This window comes from Meleagris gallopavo, chromosome 6, assembly GCF_905368555.1.
Source record: "Meleagris gallopavo chromosome 6, MGAL_WU_HG_1.1, whole genome shotgun sequence".
Taxonomy (NCBI): domain Eukaryota; kingdom Metazoa; phylum Chordata; class Aves; order Galliformes; family Phasianidae; genus Meleagris; species Meleagris gallopavo.
The window spans coordinates 10,280,944-10,302,095 of NC_139409.1; the positions used below are offsets into that span (position 1 = coordinate 10,280,944).

Genomic DNA, 21,152 nt, shown 5'->3' on the forward strand with positions numbered 1-21,152 from the left:
AGTGGGAGACCAGCCTGCAGCTCAGCAGACCCTTTGTGACTTAAGGGAGCAATCCCTATGGCGGAGCACTGAGCTACCAGAAGTATTTTTTAAAAACTCAAATTATTAAAGAAACACAAGAAAGAACTGCAGAGGTACACAATTTTGGGTTTTTAAATATTCTTAGTGTATTGGAAGCAGATTCACAAAAAAAAAGGCCTCTTATTTCCGGCTTGCCATTTGATCATCTCAGAATAATTAGTCAACTTGAACAACTTTGCGTACACTATGTCAAAAACAAAGTTCCTCTTAAGGCACACACACACACACACCTACTTCCAGCTCCTGGTCCTAGAGAAGCTGAATAGATTTTACTGCAGCTTATAAAAGCAGTTTGAATGTGGATTCCAAGTTGGCAAGACACTTAACCTCCAAAGATTAAGACAAGTGAAAACATGTTTGTGGTTTTTTTAATTGGGGGAAAAAAAAAAATTCAGCCATGAAGCCCTTATTATTCCTCAAACTGTCACGCTACTCAGTCTGCTATATGGCTAATTGCATCAGGAAGGGCAAAGCGTGTATTAATGCAGGTGATTTTTCATTTGAACAAAGATGATAGGCACAGTAACTCTTTACAGCTCCACACACTGAATCTGTCCCTGTGTGCACCTGGCCAGCAGTGCTACATCTGAGCAGCTACGAAAGGGAGGGGACTGATGAGCAGCGGTAGCACACATTCCAGATTTTGTGGAACTGGTTTCCCTCAAACATCTACAATCATCTTCACAAACAAAAAGAACTTTTGAAAAGCCATCAACTTGCTTCTTTATGGACAAAATTGAGTGCACCTTGCTATAAGGATCCTATCATATCTGAAGATGGTCCATGGGATGCACACACAGGCACAGAACCACAGGACCATTCGTGTATGGGTGCCTCAGTAACTGCAGCTGGGATTGTTCTCATCCAAATGGCAACGTGTGTCATTATGATGCCAACATCAGGCTAACCTTTACACTGCACATTAGTTCAGCTTCTGGTACCCTGTAGCACTGGCAGAGTTAATGTTCAACTACATGAAGATATTTATAGGCACACAGCGCATCCACATACACCACAACCTTGGGAACATCTCAGAAGACATCTACTCAGCTGCTACAGAGCCAGTGAAAATTGCTACAGCATCTCTTTGAATCCCCCCAGACTCCCATAAGTGCACTCCCAATCCCCTCATACCTCTGCTTTCTGTAGAAGTAGTCTATTTTATTTAAACTCATATTCTAAGCATGCTTCTACATAGTTTTGCTGCCCACAGTTACAAAGGTATGAGTAGCAGCATGCATTCTCTCCATCAAGCCAGCCAGATAGATCTGTTATTTAAAAACATGCAAAACTCACAGTAATGCTCTAGGGCTGAGATCTTGCCTGCCAACTTTCAGCCCAGTGTAATCAGCCCTTAAAAAGCGATTTACAAATGCAAGTGCTGACAACCAACATTCACATTGCAAACAGCAACACCACAAAACAAAAAAGCTCACTAGGATAAAAGATCTTTTCACTGCTCTTCCAGCAAGCAAAAACAAAAATAGATTTTAGTTTGGCGTTGCGGACAACTCTTCCTCTCAAATATTTTAGAAACTTTAAACAGAGGTTAAGATAAACTCCTCACGAGGCTAATGCAGAAACACTTCCAGCAACATGAGGAAGCCTCAGCAATTTTCAAAACAGAGGTGCTCTTCTCAGCATAAGCTTCACAACAAACTTTGTTGTAGCCAGAAGCCTTCTTCCTGCTGCCAGGGCTCGCATACTTTTCTCACCATCTCTCACACTCCTGTAGCACCTGTGAGGACTGTGAGAAGCAAGCAGAAGTGCTGCTGACTTCAGCCTTGAAAAGAGTTCCAGCACCTGCCAAACCTAACACATAGCTGATTTACTGCTGTAAGAAACATTCTAAGTCTACTGATAACTAAGGTAGATACATAAACTATGGACTCTATTGTAAGCTTGAAAGCAGAAGCCAGGTATTTAATGGAGAACGGAAACACTAATCTCACCTTCCTAATATGCCATAAAACAGCCTCATACTTCCATGACCTAAGAGATTGAGAAACAGCATTTAGTTTTAACAGATGACTTAAGACTTAGCTGATTACTGATGATGAAAAATAACATCCCCTTGTAGAAGCATGTTATTAATTTAATGTATTAGCTCCCATTTTAAAAAACCCAAACTTTTCTTAGTTTCACAAGCACTTTGAACACCCAAAGTTACACATAATGTGGTAAGAGTTAATGACATTCCAGCTGCTACCATGTACAGGGTAGTAATGTTGATAAAACACCAAGAAAAGTTAGCAAATTTTGGCTTAGAGGCTGCAGGCTTCGCTTCACATTAAGAAGTGTTAAAAATTGGAGCTTGCAAATTTATACTCATTTTAGAAGGCTTTCCAAGAAAGATTTCAACTCTGCTAATGTCAGAGTTGCACCACCATCCCACTGCATGGGACAAATGATACCACTCTGCAGATTAAGTAGCCACACAAAGCATCATCATTCTGATGGTCCTCACAAAAATCCCAGGATAGGACTCTATGCAGATTTCAGATTCCCACCTTTTCTTTCAAAACAGGAAATCTTTTCACACATCATCAGATGCAACAAGTGATGTTTCAGGAGACAGTATTATTTAAAAGAAAATATACTATTAAGTGGTTACATTACTAAAGCAGACAAAATATCAATTAAAAAAAAAATCCAACAACACAAAGGAGCACATCCGTTGGTGGCAGTTTGTGCAATCATCATCCTGACTACGTAAGATGCAAACCCTGTATTACACAACTGCAATTAAAAAGCTGACGTGACATAAATAGTCACAGCATGTGTCTACAGAAGTTCAATATTGAATACACTACTATTTTAAAAATCAGCACAGGGCTCTCGATTTGTTTAACTGCTAATTAACTGAACAGCAGGGGGAAAGTTGAAAGTTTCACCTCTGGAGCCTCGTTTGACCACATGCCCAGACATTATCAAAGTCTGCCGGATGAAGGCTTCAGAACACGCATACATCCAGTGCAAGTGCCAACATGACTACTGGAAGGTGCTGAGTTTCTTCATTTTTTCCTTCCTGCCAAGAAAATGGCTTATGCCCCAGCACTCCCCAAGAAGAACCCAAAACAGTGCAGAAATGTGGGCTTTGCAGAGGATCGCATACAGCCCCGCAGCAGGAAAACCCACAACAGGATAGCTGACACATGCAAAGCATTTTAAGGACACATTCTTAGCAAGAACAGAGCTCCAGACAGACCATCTAAAATTTAAGGCTGTATTTGGTGAACATTCTGCAACAGAAAGCAACTGCTCTGAGGAGTTTAGAGATGTTTTCCTCTGCTTCACAAGTTGTTTTAGAAAACAAAAACCTTCTGTTCTTTATGTAGCTGATAGCTTCCAAAACTATCCTGCAATTCCATTATCTGTTTAAATGTAGTCTCTCCTCAAAGGATGACTGAAATTTCAAGAAAAACAGCTAACTTTGCTATGCAAAGGAAACACTAGATTTATCGAGCATTTCTGCACTAGGCTTCAGAAGTGATTTACAATCTCATCCTGTACTACGCTTTCTGATCCTAACTTGAACACAAACACAGAAACTGCACACTAGACCTGATTACTCTGCAAGTAATATAGAAATTCAGATCGTTAGCAGTAATTAGTTGCCCAAGAGACACAATGCAATGTTACTCAACAAAGGTGATAAAATGCCAAAGAAACATGATATCATTAAGTAAGTGTTCTATACAGAGGTATATGAAAATGTCTCTCAGTCAATAGCGAGAATAGAGGGATGTGCATGAATGTTCAGCCTTGTTAACTCATCTAATACAAAACATTAAGAAAAAAGATTCTGACAGTACACACAAGATGAAGAGATAACCCTCACCAAACAATTCTGCTATTTAAATCTAGTCTTTTATTCTCTGTTTATTAAATATATTAAATAATATATTATTTATAATAAATATATTAAATGCACACACTTTAAAGGAAATCCCTTTATTGAAGGGGATCCTAATTTCTGCAATCCTCTGGCACACCAAGAAGACAAGTTTTACATGAAGGTGCTACTGTCTTGCGTACACCTGAATAAGAGTCAAAGAACAGAACACACAGAACAGCCTATGGAACACGTCCTCCTCAGAAATGCAATGCATCACTTCTTTCATAGAATACAATCTAAGAAACCTTGTCTTTTTAGAGCACTATGAGTGCCCACTAAATCAGGAATAATCCACTGGGAAGAAGTTTTTGTGCCTGTAAGGGTACTTGTGCCCTAAAGAGAAGTAACACTGTGTCATGAGCAATTTTAAGCTTGCTTACAGCTTGTTCTCAATTTTCACATCTGAAGCAGCACTTTCCTGACTGCAGACTGAAGCACACAACATTATAAAATCCAGAGTATTAATTAACTGGAGTTGCTCCACGTAGCACATCCATCACCAAGCCACAAGCTTGCTCTCTTCACTTTAAGTGGACTTACAGCACACACCCTGCAGGTTATCCATACAGTTGCACGTTTTATTTCTAATGTAACTACTGCATGTCTGGTAAGATTTCTTTTTAAATCAGATTTCAAGTACCAAACTTAATTAAAATAAACTCTACACTCTTCCTACTGTGCATTATCTCATCAATCCCTCAACTGACAAGGTTAAACTTGTTAGTAGCTCAGTCAAACCACAATAATTTTGAAAGGTGAAATGTTACCTTTACAGAAAGGATCTCTGATCACAAAGCTCCATGAGCCCGTTCTCCCGTAAAGCTGGTACTTCTTATCTCGGGAATGCTTTCAACTAAAGAATTCCAAGTACTACACTCATTACCAAGGCCTACCAAAAGCCTGCATTTCATCCTCAGGAAAGAGATCAGAAATTTGCCACTCCAGCAAGTTACGTTAAGTAACTCAAAATACAATTTTCCAATAAAATAGTCACTAACTTTGGTCAGCTTTTGACCTCCACCTCACCTCCCAACACTTCTCTTTTTCTTCCCCCTCCCCCAGGAGAAGAAAAAAAAGCAAGAAAAGAGCAATATACAAGAAACAGCTGCAGAATTCTGACAAAAGGAATCCTAGCAGAATGCCTGTGCTGAAGAATAGTGAAAGAACAGATCAATACAAACCACTGCTCCTTTGGTTTGGGACAAAAAAAAAAAAAAAAAAAAAAAAAAAAAAAAAAAAAAAAAAAAAAGGAAGAGAAAACCATCCAAGCCTTAACACAGGTCGACTATTCCAAGCACCTGCAGCAGGACAAGCCTGGAGCTTCAGACTCCTCATTCCCCACAACATTCCATACCTGATTCTGCTTCCAAAGTCTATAAAGCCAGAAGTGTTAAATGAGAAGGAAAACTAAATTTTCACATAATTCTCTAAGAGCAGCCAGTCAAAATAGTGTCCAAGTATTAAAAAAAAAAAAAAAAAAAGAAATTAATAGCTGACATGGATTAAAAGAAGCTGTAGAGCAAGATGGAAGCTCCCTCCATCCACAATATTTTTAAATATATATGGAACTACAGAGAGGAGAAGCCCACTAATGAGGCCTTCATCAAAGCACAGACATCATATATTATCCTAACGCACTACTCATTCATTTCTCGGGATGCTCCCACCCATTCAGTTACGTACAACTGAGCTATGAAGCAACAGCCTATCTTGTGCAGTGTCCAGTGTGCTGGGATCCTGATCTGCAAATGTAAGTCAAACCTGAGGTCATGCAAATAAAATGTGTTGGTATGTTTAATATAGAAACTTCACTGCTGAAGTTGTTTACTTGCTACACAAATATTAACTGTAGATGCTTTGGTGTGATCTTCCATAGGCTAACTGCATTCTTCTCTGAAAGACAGAGCTTCTCAACTTTACAGACGTCTATACTTACAAATTCCAGGCAGCACTAATATTTTTAATATCAAATACTGTGCACTGATATAGAAATCTTTTTTTTTTTTTTCATTTAATGCAGACATTAGGAAAGCATCACAAAAATACATTTCTGAAGTTTAGCACCATCAAACAGAAATCCTCATCTAATTAATCACCAACCATCATCATCCACACTGCCCGTCTGCACTGAGGTCACACAAATCAGCAATTGCACAACACCTCTGTACATGAGGAAAGCAGAAGACCAGCACAACTGACTGGGAGCAGTAAACTGAACTGGAAACAAAACTGACGCTTCCCCTGGAGCGGACAGGGCAGAAGCTGCTATCTGCTAGTGCCTATGGATTTCATAAAACACGTTATTTTCATTTCTGTACTATTTTTAAATAAGCATATTCAGAACACCAGATGGTGACTTGAACTCCAATCTATTTAAAATAAGATCAACTTTACAAAAACTTCCAAATATCTTCAACCTATGTTAGTCCTTCCCATAGCCAACGCTTCAATGAAGAGATTAACACAACTACCAGAAAAGCCATGTGAAAGCTTCTCAGATATTTCTCCTATAGCCTACACTTCCCCGTTCTGCCATATTATTTCCAGCTAGTGAGCTTACTCTGTCACTCCAGATACCATGTCTGACTCTCTTATCTTCTCTCATGTACAGATGAAAAATTACTATGCAAGGATACTATCGTGCATAATTATATGCTTCCTTGCTAATCTTCCCTCCCAGCATATCTGGCTTGCTCTCATTTACTGGAGGGTTGTTTCTTCCTTTAAAGTATCTGCTGAAAGGAAGTTGGAAAGATTAATCTTCCTATTCCACAACTGAAGGAAGCAACACTTAGCTATGCTACAAGTTCATACACAGTGGTAAAGTTCACAGAAACTGTTGCACTTTCACTGTGACAGGCAATTTTCATTCTGGCATTGAAATTGAACCTGGAATAGAGTGAAAATTGGAAAAGCTACCGAACTTTGCTGGCTAATGAACTCCCCAGCAACTCCGGATGGCAGTCTCACCATAAACAGACCTGTGGTTTTATGAATTGCATCTATTTCCTAAAACAAGTGAAAGCTGTACAGTATCTTAACAGCAGAGTCAAATTTCTAAAGCTAAGGTGCAGCAACTGATGTGCTGTTCGGCCTGTTCTAGCTCTTCAAAGAAACTAAGTCTTCAGGAGATGACACATGACAGAGTACCAACTGCTTCAGCTCTTGCTTAGAGGAAGCAAGTTAAAGGTTGTGCATGAAGAATGTCAGTTTAGCAATGCTGGGAACAATGAACTTCCTTGTTTCAATTACTGGATGTTCCTCCTCCTTATTTACCAATACGATCTTTTAGTTTTCCGCATACTTCTTTTCACTGCTAAGCAAAAAGTGGCCAATATCATGCAATGTACAAATCTGTTAGCGACTCCAAGCAGTACAGTTCTCAAAGGCAAAGGAAGTAACTACTCCTTTCAGATCTGCCAGGCAAAATTTTACAAACAGCATCTTCTTCAGAAAACCTGGAAGTTGAGAGGAAAAGGTGCAGTTTGTCATTATGAACATCCGAAAACATCACTTGAAGCTCTAAGGTCAGCTCTTAGGGTAGTTCCAAAGGTGAAGCTAGAAGTCTGACGTCCTTTTATAAGTCTTAAAAGGCTTATCTTAGAACAAACATATTGCTATTATTTAGATTTCATGTTTCAAGTCTGCAATCAGCACTGTGCTTAAGAAACTGGAAGTCAGACAGTGTATTAAGAGCTTCTGGGACACTTAAAGAGTAATTCAAAGCACAAACAAGCTTTGAAGCTACGTTCAAATTCTTTAACATCATATTTTTGAAACATACAATGCATGCCTAATTCAGGGAAGCTGAGATCCGAAACCAAGGAGCTCAGATGCAAATACATATACATCTAGAACTCCAGAGAAGAGCTGATGCATACCACCAGAACAGCTGTTTCGGTGCTGTTACAATACATTGTCGGCCAAAAAAGGTCTTAGAAACCATGACAGAAAGGGAACTACTCCTACCTGAAGTCCAGGAAGGTGTATGTGGAGCCAGATAAGGCATGGATGATTACAGTAAAAAAAAAAAAAAAAAAAAGTGCGATAACAAGTTTTCTTCCGAAAGGAATGTATAGAATAATCATTGAGTATGCAAAGGTTATTTTAATAAACAATTCTGCAAAACTTACAAGCTAGGATGTACATCCCGCAAGCTTTGAGTTTGCTTCAGATGACTTGGAAGGCATTCATTTACATAAAATGTGTTGGTTTAAGTTTTGAAACATGTTCAAGACCAAAGCTAAAGTGAAATTAAACTACTTACAGAAGAAACATCACTTAGCTTTAAGACTCTATAAGAGGAAGTCAATGTTTTTGCCAATGATTATTTCATTCAGTTTTTTGCCAAAAATAGAGTTTAACCCAAATAATCCAGTAATTTTCACATTACTTCTTTTGAAAGAAGTTACCATCATCCAATACAAGTTGAACTGACTTTTGCTTACTTTTGGACCACTGTACTAAAATCTGTCACCTTCTGGGTGCACATTTGTTCAAAGTTGTAGCACCCCACCTTGTCAGAGTATCACTGTAATCAAAACTACAGGTAATTCAGGTTTTGACTCACTGTTAAAGGATACTGTTCCAGTACTGGAGCTCGGATTTAGGCACAGTAATCCTTCCTTGCAAGTCAAAATAACAGAGAACAGACCCTCCTATAAATTCCACTGATACCTTGAATCCAAACAGTTAAAACACACAATGTTAATTAATATGATTATACTTGTAACAAAATGCTTAATAAACTAAACGGCAACAGGCTCATAAAAATAAGATTCCCCCAGCCGAAGCCTTTCAGACAGGTATTGAAATAATTGGACAATAAGCTTTAAACAGGAACAGGAATACAGACCTATGATCCTGGAGACACTCCAACAGAGGCAGTGATATTTGGCTCAAATTGTTTGCCTTGCTGCTTTAAACAGCAGCATGTTGATCATTCTCTGTCACTATCCATCGGGCAGCAACAACACTGAATGGGAATGAAGCTCAGAGATAAGTCTGCAAATTCTGACGTACAGGCAGCAACTTGCTAAGCTTTGATACTCGGTGCTTGAAGTAGCTGTGCTCTGATGCACTACTCAGTTTTGCTGTTTTCTAATTCCTAGAGCACAAGTCAGAAACCAGCCGAATACTTCAGAACATTTTAGCATAAACCTCCAGCGTCAGGCTGTGAAAAAGCAAGCCACTTTGGACATTGTCCTGTTGATTCATCAGTCCCTTATTTGAACAACAGTCAGAGCAAGCTTCTGTTGTGGGGCAACCTGTAGCAGCATCACAACCTGTAAAACTACGCTTATGCATACCAACACTGACAGCAAACAAACCCATAAAGCCGGCAACAGACTTCACTGGCAGGTTTCTCAAGCACTTTGCTATGTTTCTGACAAGCGAGCTGTACAGAAAGGTTAAATATTTTTCCCTCGATACAGCTGCTATTTAGGTAAAGTTTCATTTCTTGAGACTCCTCACTGACATCCTACAATAATAAAATACTTGAAAATAGATGCAGAAGGTTCGATCTGCAGAGAAATATCTTTCATGGAATAACAGAAGTCTGCAATTTCGTCATGTGAGCTTGTAACATCATTACCAGGACAGATGGAATCTGTCTCACAAATGTCCTCAATAAAGTATTAATACTTCTCCACTGTCACTTATTTCCAGAGTCTAGCAGGGCAAAACCAGTATGAAATTGAGGGAGAATTAATTAAGCAAAGAGAAAGTACCTTGTGTAAGAGAACGTGAAAAAACTTTACATATATAACAATTCGGTATTTCAACTGACTTGCAAGAAGCCCATCACAAGTTGAGAAGTAAGTTTTAGATGGAAAGCTATGTTCTACAACTGTGCTCAAAACACAGTACGATCCTGAAGAAGTTCCACATGAATTACTGACAGCATCCGAAGGACCCACTTCTTAAGTCTTTACTCTGCCATCAGTATATGTGCAGTTAAACAGTGTAAGCAGTAAGGACTTCCAAGAAGTCTCTGAGAGACAAAGCATTTCTAAGTCTAACACCATAAGCTGCCACGGCAGATATATGCAGACATCCGTGTATCTGTCTCCATGTACGTCCACCCATCACCAAAAGTTGTGCTTAAGGTATAGCAGCTGTACATACGTATACTGAATTTGAGATGGCTGTGATACAAAGGCAATCCTGAACAAACCTTCTCTGCAGGATATACTTTTGGGGACACCAGCTCCTTACATGCCAATAGCCTTATGCGGACAACAGAGCTGCTGGAAGCACAGAGGCGGCAGCAATCCTTTCAGCTTATGAACGAATGATTCCTTTTGTATTACATCATTCAGCTACCCATTAAGGAGCTGGACTGACAGGATCCAGAATACGCGCAGCCCAGCCCTCCACGGCAAATGAGTGTTAGAAAAGATTAAGGCTCAAAGAAATTGGTGATTCATCAGGGCGTCAAAACAGCATTTCCCCAATTCTCTGCAATGTTCTAGGCTAAATAGCTGGCCGCATACTGGTAACTCCGTCAGACTTCCTATTTTGGAGTTAATTGCTGTTCCTGAAACACATAGCCAGACACAAAATACCTGCAGCAGCACACATCACAGAACGCCGTCACGGCTATCCTAATCACAAAATTATGCCGTGTTACAGTCACGCCTAATTTAAGTACCTCTGTTCTCTGCAGCTATTACTCTGTGGCACCTGCTTCCTAATGAGGGGAAGCCACTCTCCCCTTGGAAAGGGCACGGAGCAGCAACACAGACAGCAAACAAACATGAAAGACTAATGAAAAAAAAAAACCAGATGATCTATTCTGGGCTCCAACACTTCACGAAAACTTCAGATACGTGAGCTGTGAACCAACTGACAGAATGTTTCTCTCTTACAGTTCTTTGAAAGTTAGCTAAACGTAAATGAATGGGTGGTACAAACAAAATAAAAATCAACTTCTAGTCTCCCATTTCTACAAACTTGTTCAAAATTACTGTTCTAAGATAATTGGCATTGTCAGACAAAACCTCAGAAATACATGCTGTTGTAACAGAAACGGGTCTTCAATTATCCAGTTTGTACAGCATCAAATTACTTTTATTGACCTGCTGAAATATCACTATTGCTAATTTCATATTCAGATAAAGTGCTTCATAAGCTCAGTATTTTCACGTTCTACTGTTAGGACTTACTGGCTTGCCTCAAATTTAGCACAAAAAAAGCTAAACTCTTTGGAGAATGCTTTGGAGAAGTCAGCCTTCACATTTCCAATGGGCTTCTTTGAAAGAGCGGATTGCGTGTGCTTGCGCTTCAATTTCTTTCTCAAGAATATCACATAAAACAAGTACTATTTTAAACCTGGAGTTTTAGATAATCTTCCACTCACTAATTTGATGACTGGGTTTACCTTGTGAGAAGCCATCCAGCTGGCTAGCTCTTTAACCACTCCAGTTCATATAAAACAGATATATGTCATAAAACATATTAGATTCAGCACACGTACGCTTTGCTTAGGGAACACAATTGCTTAAATCCCTTTCCTGAGCCTTTTACTACAATAGCAGCTTTTAATCATCTTCTACACTGCTCTCCACACACTATTTCCTCTTACAAAACTGCAGGGGGAGGGGTTAATTTTCTTCCTTACAACGTTCAATTTTGTAACATCCTTCCTTTCCACTCGCACCTGTGTTCCCATTCTGAATGCAAACTACAGGACAGTTTTAAGGCTCATGTCAGTTTAATACTAACAGTTACATGCATGAATAAATGCAGTCATTTCTAAGAATTACATAGATCTGCTGTCTAAAGACATCAACTACATGGAAATGCTTAAAGAAACAAAAGATTATATAGATCACATTTTTAACAGAATGAGTATCTTACATTATAAAACAGCTCCTCGTATGCACATGTACACACACACAAAAAACTGTGCTTCCCAAAGTCTGCTATTCCTCAGGCTTGAAACTGTGCTTCCTTGCTTTCTTCACACAGCCTTTTCTGCCCTTTTCTGAACAGGGACAGCCTTCTTGACACCACATTTCCTAGATACTTTTACAGCCACCTCTGCATCTTCTTCCAGAGATCTCTGAGAGAAGGATGCTGTTCTTCAAAATCAATCAGGCTGCAACCCTTGAATAAATCCACTCCTTCCAACACAAATTTCCAACACAAAAACATGAATCAAATGCTCCATGCACTCACTTGTATCATTCAGCTGTTATTTTTACAAATCTGATAAATATGTGTTCAGGAATCGCAGAATTAAACATTTTAAGCACTGAAGAGACAGAAAACAACCTGGTTTAAAAACATATATAAACTCCTGAAAGTTCTACACCCCATTACTTTGTTCTTTACAACTCCTTTATTACTACCTGTCTTTCTTACTTCAGATTTGTCACGCACCAAGGTGAGAAATATCTCTTCTGCATCTAAAGGTGCATTTTGGTAGGCAATGTACTAAGTATTTAAGGAAGCTCATATGGCTGTGCCAATTAAGCTCACTACTAACGTAAAAGAATACCTCTGCCAGATATGTTACTTAAGAAATACAGCAGCGTATCTCCCCAGCACACGTAGATTACACAAAGGTAAGCTGTTATTTATTTCGCACTTCAATAAAATAAACAAAGTAGTTAATTTCACTTGAAGCTAGACATCAAAGTTGGAGATTGTCTATATCACTTACTTCATATCTCAAAAGAAATTAAAAAGAAATCAAAATCCCAAAGTCCCCACCAACTTGCTCTGCACTGAACTAGATTTGAGTTCCAGCCACATATCTAAATGTACATATTAAATACAAATCACCCATGCCTTTCTACATGTATATTTGTATTAAAGCAAGCCATAAAAAGCAACCAACACAGAACACACTTGGGCTGATCTCTGTTCCTTTAAAGCATACGTGTGTAAACACACACACACACAAAAAGAATTACAGGGGAAAAAATAAATCTATTCCTGAACATTATTTACAAGTAAGGACCCAATTTAATACCAAGAAAATTTGTAATCACTTGTCTGGGAATATCCTAGAGATCAAATGTTTCCTAAAACTCATTTATACAAACTTTATATTTCAGTGGCAATAAGGAATATTACTCCTTCTCCAGATATGAGACCAATTAAACACAACACTGATTTTGGCTATTTGTATAAACTGCGTACCCATAAAAAGCGGCAACTCACCTAGCAGAATAAAATTTCCTGTAGACGTTACGTATAAAAAAGTACTCTATTTCTGTATTCGCCACATCAGGCCATACCTTAGTTTTCTTTTGCTGTTCCCTGCCCACAACATATAATATCCAATAGAAAACATCAATGTCATTTTAATCGCCAGAGCGAATAAGCTGATTAGTTCCATATCTTAAGAATTAACTAGAAGAACAGCTTCCAAGTCAGCAGGAAACAAGTGAAAGTTCAACTGATAAAAAGTTCCAGATCCAAATCAAAATCCTGGAGTTGTGAAATCCTGACAAGTTAGGAAAAAGAACAAAACACACTTTGACCTTTTAAAAGTTATCCAATCCTTTCAAACCAGATAAGATCTACATAAAAATTAAACCACATGAAGGTTAATGCGTTGCAGCAGTGATCCTGAGGCACAGCTGTAAGAACTTCGTTGAAGATTCAGATGCGGACACCAAAACCAGGCCAGAGCCAGACACAAGGCTGGAAAACAGAACTGCTACAATTTCACCCCAACTGTGACTCAAGTGTAAATGGTGGTTTGGAAACAAACTATTTCTGTGGCCATAGGCAAGCCTTAACCACTTCGCTTCAATTCCATTACCTGCAGAATATAAATAATTATACTTATCTGCCACAGAGGAATCTCGTACAACATCGTTTGGCAAGCACGCATCTGTTTAAACCATGGGCAAAGCTACGTAGTAATTTCGAGCATCTGCACAAACTGAAACCGAGAGTGAAAACAACTCAGCGGCAGCGGCCAGCGAAGGCCCAACAACAACAGAATCCCAGGTGCAAAACACGCTCCGTGTGGCGGCTCCTCCTGCGCTCCGTAACCCGCACGGCTCCGGCGCAGCCCCTTCACCTCTTCGGGGCGCAGCTCCCAGCGAGGGCCTGGCACCGCCCGTGCCCGCCTCGCTCCAGCCGCGCTCCTCGGGAAGGGGTCACGGCCGCGTCGCGGTGCCTTCGGCCTGCCCTCCCGCGGCTCCCCGCCGGCCTCACGGCAGCGCTCCCCCGGCTGCCGCTCCGTTGCCGAGGAGGCCGGGCCCGGCGCCTCGCCCTGTCCCGCCGCCAGCCAGGCCCCGAGTCGGCGGCTGCCTCCTCCTCTTCCTCCTCCTCCTCCTCCCGCTCCCCCGGGAGCCGCCTCGGGTAGGAAGATGGCGGCTCCGGCCGCCTCCCCGGGGCGCGAGGGGCGGCCCTGGAGGGGCCCGCGGCCCCCGGCTCCGCCATTCCCCTCCTGCCGCAGACGGGCCCCGCGCGGCCCCTCGCGCTCACCTGTCACAGCCGCCGCCGCCCTCGGGCCGAGACTCGACGGGGAGAAGGGGGGCGGGCGCGGGGGTCTCCGCCGGGCGCCGGGGCTTCTCGCCGCCGCCGGGCTTTCCGCTGGCGCCGGGGCCTCTCGCCGCGCTGCCGCCGCCGCCGCCGGGGCCTCGCCGCCGCCGGATGCCGGGAGGAGGAGAGCGGATCAGCGGGGCGGGGCCGGGACGAGGCGCGGGCGGCGGCAGCACAGCGGGAGGGGGGGGCGCGGGGCAGGAGGCGGCGGCGGCGGCGGCTGCGGGGCCCGAAACGTCTCCGAGCCGAGACTCAACCACCCGCTCGCATGAGAGACCCGCTTCCGGCTCCCGGCGGAAGTCCCTCCTCCGCCGGCGGAAGGGATTGGCCGGCGGCCCCGGGCGGAACGGCGCGCTCGGCCGGCACCAACGCCGCCGGATTGGCGGAGGGGCGCCCCGCGCGCGGCGTGACGGCGGGTGGCACGTGACGCGCCTGACGTCACCCGCTCCGAATGAGCGCGCGGAGGCGGCCCGGAGCCGCCCGCCCGCCCGCCCGCTCGAGGAAGTTTGGCTCCTCGCGGCCGCCGGAGCCGCGGGTGGGGCCCACTGGGACGCGGGAAATTCCACCTTGCTTCGGCCTCGCTCCGCGTCGGCCCGCCTCGCGCGGCGGCTGCGGGTCTGACGGTGCCTGTGGGTCGTCGGGTTGAGCTGTGCCTGTCCCGGCTTCGGCAGCGCTGGCACCGCAGCGATGGCAGCGCACGGCTGCGCGCACCTTTCTCGGAGCGGCTGCCATGGGCAGAGGCGCAGCAGGTGTGACTTCCAAAGCAGGCGATAAGCTGACGTGGAAGGACTTTAGGAATGTTGAGGGATGTTTCCTCAGTTCCTTCTGTTAAGAAGAGCTGAGAAAAACGGTTTCTGAGCGATTTAAGGGAGCGTTTCTTCAGTCGCATAAAACTGAGGTGAATTCCAGGAGGTGCAGACGCTTTTGTTTGACCAAACGACAAGCCAGCCTTGTCAAACAGTTTATTTAGCACAGATCTCAATCGGTTTTAACTACAGTTAATTAGGGGAATGGAAAATGGGGCTTCTTCTCCCTCCCAGTTTTTGGACTTGTAAAATTGATGGAAAGAATCGTGTTCTGTGGCTGCTTCCCATCTACCTCACGTGGCAGCGCTGCATCACCTCACAGCCAGCTGGGGAGACTGGTGTCACACTGCTGCCTATCTCCTCATCTCATGGGTGTGTTCAGATAGTCCTTCTGGACCCTGTTTTTAGTCCTGTTAACCCTGCCTTCAAGGTATCTGATAGAAAGTCCCATAGAAACAATACTGCAGAAGACCTCTCCTTGTGACCCTCAATACTAGAGGTGTTTTCAAGGTTGCTGAATCTTGCAAGTCTGTATCTGCTAGAGGCAGTAAAGCACATCATAGTGCCTGAGAGAAGATCAGATCTTATCAGAGGTGTGGTTATACTATTTGTCCCAAGGAAGTGTATCTCAACGTTCATTCTAGAGCAAACTGCTGTTTCTGCTAACATAGGTGTTGTTTTCCTTACTAAGTTATTTCAGTTTTCCACAATTGCAATGAGAAGAAAATCTGAAAAAAGACATGGCTAGGACAGAGAGTGGTGAGGAAAAGGAATAAAAGTTGATTTTGAGGATAGGTTGCTAGCAGGAAAGATACCCCAAGAAGTGCAGGAGCCACGGCTAATACATTAGATGGTCACCATATATGAAGCATTGATTACTAAAAAGTCAAAAACAGTGAAACAATTGCTGTTCCAAATGCTTTTTTATTTTATATTTATTTTATTTCAGCAGATTACAGTTCTTGTCAAGGAAGAAAAAGTTAAAGTTTAGATTTTAAAATAGTTTAGCCCCATAATATCCTTATTCTAGAAGGTCCTCCAGATTCCAGATATTTACCCCTTTAGATGTACAGACATACCATCTTCTTTTTACACAGTCTAATTATGATGGAACAAGGGGGAATGGCTTTAAACTAAGAGGGGAGATTTAGGTTAGACATGAGGAAGAAATTCTTTACTCAGAGGGTGGTGAGGTGCTGGCACAGGCTGCCCAGAGAAGCTGTGGATGCCCCATCCCTGGAGGTGCTCAAAGCCAAGCTGGATGGGGCCCTGGGCAGCCTTAGCTGGTGGGTGGTAACCTTGCTCATAGCAGAGAGTTTGGAACTAGTGCTTCCTTGCTTTCTTCAGGTGATCTTTAAGGTCCTTTTCAACCTAAGGCGTTCTACAATTCTTGTTTTTCCCAGGCCTTACCCCTGTCCAATACATAAAATGGGCATAAAAACAAACCTAAGACCACTAAGGAGACTGCACTGAATCATTCCTTCTACTAACTCAAAGTTCTGATTGCAGAGCTCATCTTCCTTTCTGTAACTGGAACAGCTGATGGAGGACTGAAGGAGAGGGAGGTACAGTGAGTGATTCCTGTAAAACACCAACGCTTAGAGGGATGTAGGTAGGTCGACTTCATTGTAGGTAGAAGTTTTCTTTAGTGGGTAGTGTGGGTAGTTTGTTCTTTTTGATTGTAGGGTTGTTTTTTTTGTTTGTTTGTTTGTTTTTCCAAAGTAGATGAGTTGTGTTATTAAAGAATAAAAATACTCAAGATTATTTTAAAAGCTCAGCGTTGCAAAAGTAGTGTTATATATTGCCATATATAGCCATATTGATACAGAGGTAATGAGTTTAGGATTTTTATTTCTTTACTGTTAAGTTTTGTTGTAGTTGAATAAGTCAAAGTAGAGCACTTTTTTCCATAATGTAATGAGTTTTCTACTTGTTGAGTAACTTCTAATTCTCAATGTGAATTTAATGACTGAATGCTTCCAATTTTTAATGGCAGATTGCTGAGATCAAAGAGATTTGACATTTTTTCTCCTGTATGCTAGTAGCTGAGGAATGTGTGCACAGATGTGAATAAAATATTGCAAATAACACTGCGTGCTGTGTGACTGAAGAAATCAGTCCTGTTTCTCCTGCAGCACCAGCTTAGCAGTCTGGGAGAAAAATGCATCTCTCCAGGAACAATATGCTTGGACTTTATTAGTCCACAAAAGTAAAACAAAATTAGACTAACTAGATGTTTCTTTCCTGATTTGTGGTCAAACAGATGTAGAAGGAACTTTGTAAATTACTTATAGATACAATGATTGCATTAATTCATTGATTATTGTTAAAATGATATTTGACAAGACTTTTAAAAATTAAGATTGCTAGTTCAAAAAAATGAGCTATTTGGTATATTTAAGAAGATAGCTCCCTATGAAGAGGAATGAAATTGGACAAGATTTCTGCTTTGTGTGGAAGTTGCTGCTTTAGGCTACCTTTTCTCTCTCTTCTTTTTTTAACCTTCTGTTTTACTCCTTTAAACTACACTCTAGTAGTTGCTTTCTCAAATGATTTTATACTGCTAATCAATGGAATAAGGCTCCATGAATCACTGGCATTTAGGAACTGCTGACCTGGAACAGTCGCCTAAACCTACAAAGCACAAAGTACTTTGGAGTTTGTGAGATCTTATAAATCAAAGAATAATATTTTATCATTCCTGATGCTACTATGCAGCTTTGCAGGGAGAGAGATCTTTTCAAACATACAGTACTAACTGACTGCATGCAATGGGCTATCTCTGTCAGAAAAATAAAATTTAAATAGAATCCAGTAATTATTCTGCATAGCATTGAGTTATGCGTAGTATTTTAAATATGCAATATTTCAGTGTCAGTACCTTTCATAGGTCACAAGTAAATAGTTGACTGTCTGTGTAAAAAAACAGTCCCTGTGTCAAGTAGACTGCTGTCTAAACAGTCAGAGCAGACATAGGTCAGGAGAAGCTAAATATTTTTTCCAGTGGGAGGAGAAGGTAAGACAGATTGAGTGACCTGCCCAGAGATTATGTAAGATATCCACATCCGAGTCACGGCTCTACACAGAATCCTATAGTTTAGTGAATATTCAGGTTTCCTTTGCAGCTAAATGAATATTCATTACTGAGTAAATTGACAAAAGTCCATTACTGCTTACATAGATCTATGATTCTCTATTGCTTCCATATCTCTAACCGTAGGAATTCAACTTGGCTGCAGTGATACTCCAACGCACAGATAGCAGCACCAAGCTATGTGATTGTCTCGTGATTGACAACATGAACATGTGCACTTTCTGACTTCTTTGATCAGCTGCTATGTTTGGCAACAAACCTTGTGAAATTGTGCTGTAGGACTAGTTAAGACAAACCATACTTAACAGATCTCTAGCCTTGTCCCTTTGGCATGTTAGTTATATTTTTTTTAACACATAGAGACAACATTAAAATAAGGTTGTGGTGTAGGTACCAGCCATTGTTAAACAGTGGTTTTCATTAATGCAGTGTAAAAAGGTCTAAGCTCTAGATGATAATGATACATATTAAAACCATTGTTAACAGCAGTTTGTTACCAATTTTCAAGAGATGGTTTAACAATAATAATTACTGTCATTTGTACATAATTACAAGTCTGAGTATTACCATCCTATTTCATGGAGCTTACAATACCACCAAACTAACTAATATGCAGGCCTTATTCTATTTATACATAGCAGGGCTGCAGCAGGGCCAGGGCTTGAAACCAGATCTCTCATGTTCCAGTTTGAGCAGATCATACCGATTTCCATTTAGTTATTGTTCACATGGGAGAACATTTGGTTCTTTAGCTGTTTAACTCATTTTTAAAAGTTAATTATACCTTAATGGGGAATCATATCATTTATAGAGATTTTGTGGTTGAGTAAGAATTTTTTGAAACACTCTGACATCAACTCAAATTTTAATAGAAATAAGCACGTTAGCCACTTTCTTCTTTGTACTTAGTTTTGTTATTTTATTGCTTCTGAGCATTTCACAACGCCCTTTAAATACTGCAACCACTGTATGAGGTGTGTGCTCACACGTTTGTACATATTTATCCCCAGTCAACAGGCAGCAGACTGAGGCCTGGAGATGTTTGGGCTTAACCTTGTAACTGATCTAATTGATCCCATGCAAAAGTTGTATGTATTCTGAAAAACGTTTGTAATTTTGTATTCCTGTCCTCTTTAGCCTTATGCTGAGACTCAGTGGAGGACTTGATACGCATTCCTTTTTATTTCTCAAACTTTCCTTTTTCAGGCATTAGGATCTTGAATCATATTTCCTGTTCTTGATCTCATAAATATCAAATTAACTTTTCAGGTTTTTTTTGTTTTTGTGTTTGCGTTTGGAGCAATTTTATTTCTCCCCTTCTCAATTATGTTGGAGATCTATGGAGAAAATTGCATGAAAAATTTCAGCCCACTGGATGAATGTTTTGCAAAGCTACAAATATCACGTGTTTTTAGTAAATATAAGGCAAACTCTATAAAGCTTATTGGTAAGCAAGGATAAAATCTTTAAAGTTTGATAATTTAAATTTGAGTACTTGAAAAATAAGCAAATACTTTCTATAGCAGCCTATTTGTAGCACCTTTGTTTCCAGCTATTCAGAAATAAAATGTACTCCTCAACTGAAATGAACCTTTTGCTTGGCCATTAATCCATTCAGCACCAGACAGACTTTTTAATATGACCCAGCCATCATAGCAGAGTATTTGAATATGTAGAAAAAGACCACACCTCAAACTCAGGAACTGTATCTTTTTTTTTTTTTAACTAAAATGCTAATTATAAAATTATGGTTATAAAGCAACAGTTTTCCATGAATCTCTCATTAGTTATATCATTAAATATTATGATGTGTGTTATTAGCATGGAGCATAATGTAAGTCACAGAGTTCTCCTAAAATTTTCAATTTACATTGAGAAATGTGGCATTCTGCTTTAACTCAACATCAAATACCCCTCTGTGGCACAGAAGTGCAGAAGAAGTTCTTAAAAAGCAATTGATCAGAAGTGTGTTCTGTTCAATTATAGCAATAAAGAGGATCCTTTAGTTCTTAGTCGTAGGCATATATTCCTCAGTGGATAAAGGAGCACATCTGAAAAGTGGTAAAACTCAGTAATGAAGTGTTAGCAGGTTCTCAGCTCACCTTACTTGAATGTTCGTTTGAACTTGGAATTGTAGTGCTAATTGGTTATAAAGATACTCTGTTCTCTTTGCCATTCTGTAAATGACTGTACAGTGTTGAAGGACAAGGAAATTAGAGTCCTCACCTTGTCTTCTACAGAAATTGATGTTTCAGATGATCAGTTAAATCTCTGCTGGGTGTGCAGTCCTAACGTGCCTGAATTACACACACGTGTCTGAATTACTGTAGGGCAAAAGGAGGTGTTTTTCACATCAAACCAGACTGTGGATAGATTGTAAAGGTGGCCTATGGGATTTTTGTTGGAAAGGCTGGACTTGAATATTTTTAAGAGGTCTTATTTGCAGCTTGATGCCATCCTACAGCATGGTCAAGAACACTAGCAGAGAGTCAGGACTCAAATTATCAGGTGTGCACTGACTGAGGAAGGGAAGACATACACAGTCCTTCACTCTTCAGAGTCAGCACTTCTGTAACCTGCATGGTCTGAGTGATTTTGCTTTGACTGGGCAGCTTCAAACTCTCCTTCCCATCAAATACATACAACAGCAGGATGCTAAGAGTGTAAGTTTACCCTAACACCACAGAAGAAGACTTTTGCAAACTCGTGTATTGTACACAAGAAAGGTTATCTGTAAAGTGGCTGAAAGCTTCAGGTTTAA

The 21,152-nt window shown here is 41.0% G+C and overlaps 2 protein-coding genes across 2 annotated transcripts in view; one reads left to right on the forward strand and one right to left on the reverse strand.

Annotated features, from left to right (window-relative positions):
- The window catches only part of LARP4B (La ribonucleoprotein 4B), a 53,378-nt gene extending 38,803 nt beyond the window's left edge, over positions 1–14,575 (reverse strand). The window contains exon 1 of the mRNA XM_085227054.1: positions 14,435–14,575. The gene's annotated coding sequence lies outside the window, so the exon portion shown is untranslated. The remainder of the gene's footprint in view (positions 1–14,434) is intronic.
- Positions 14,576–14,602: 27 nt separating this feature from the next.
- LOC146544072 (uncharacterized) lies at positions 14,603–17,051 on the forward strand. Its single transcript, XM_085227055.1, has 2 exons — positions 14,603–15,240; positions 16,807–17,051. Exon 1 carries the CDS (start codon positions 14,603–14,605, stop codon positions 15,110–15,112), a length of 510 nt encoding a protein of 169 aa, XP_085083181.1. The 3' UTR covers positions 15,113–15,240; positions 16,807–17,051.
- The last annotated feature ends 4,101 nt before the right edge of the window (positions 17,052–21,152 follow it).

Coding starts and splice junctions, on each gene's coding strand:
- LOC146544072 (XM_085227055.1), top strand. CDS start 14,603: ATGCCGGGAGGAGGAGAGCGGATCAGCGGGGCGGGGCCGGGACGAGGC.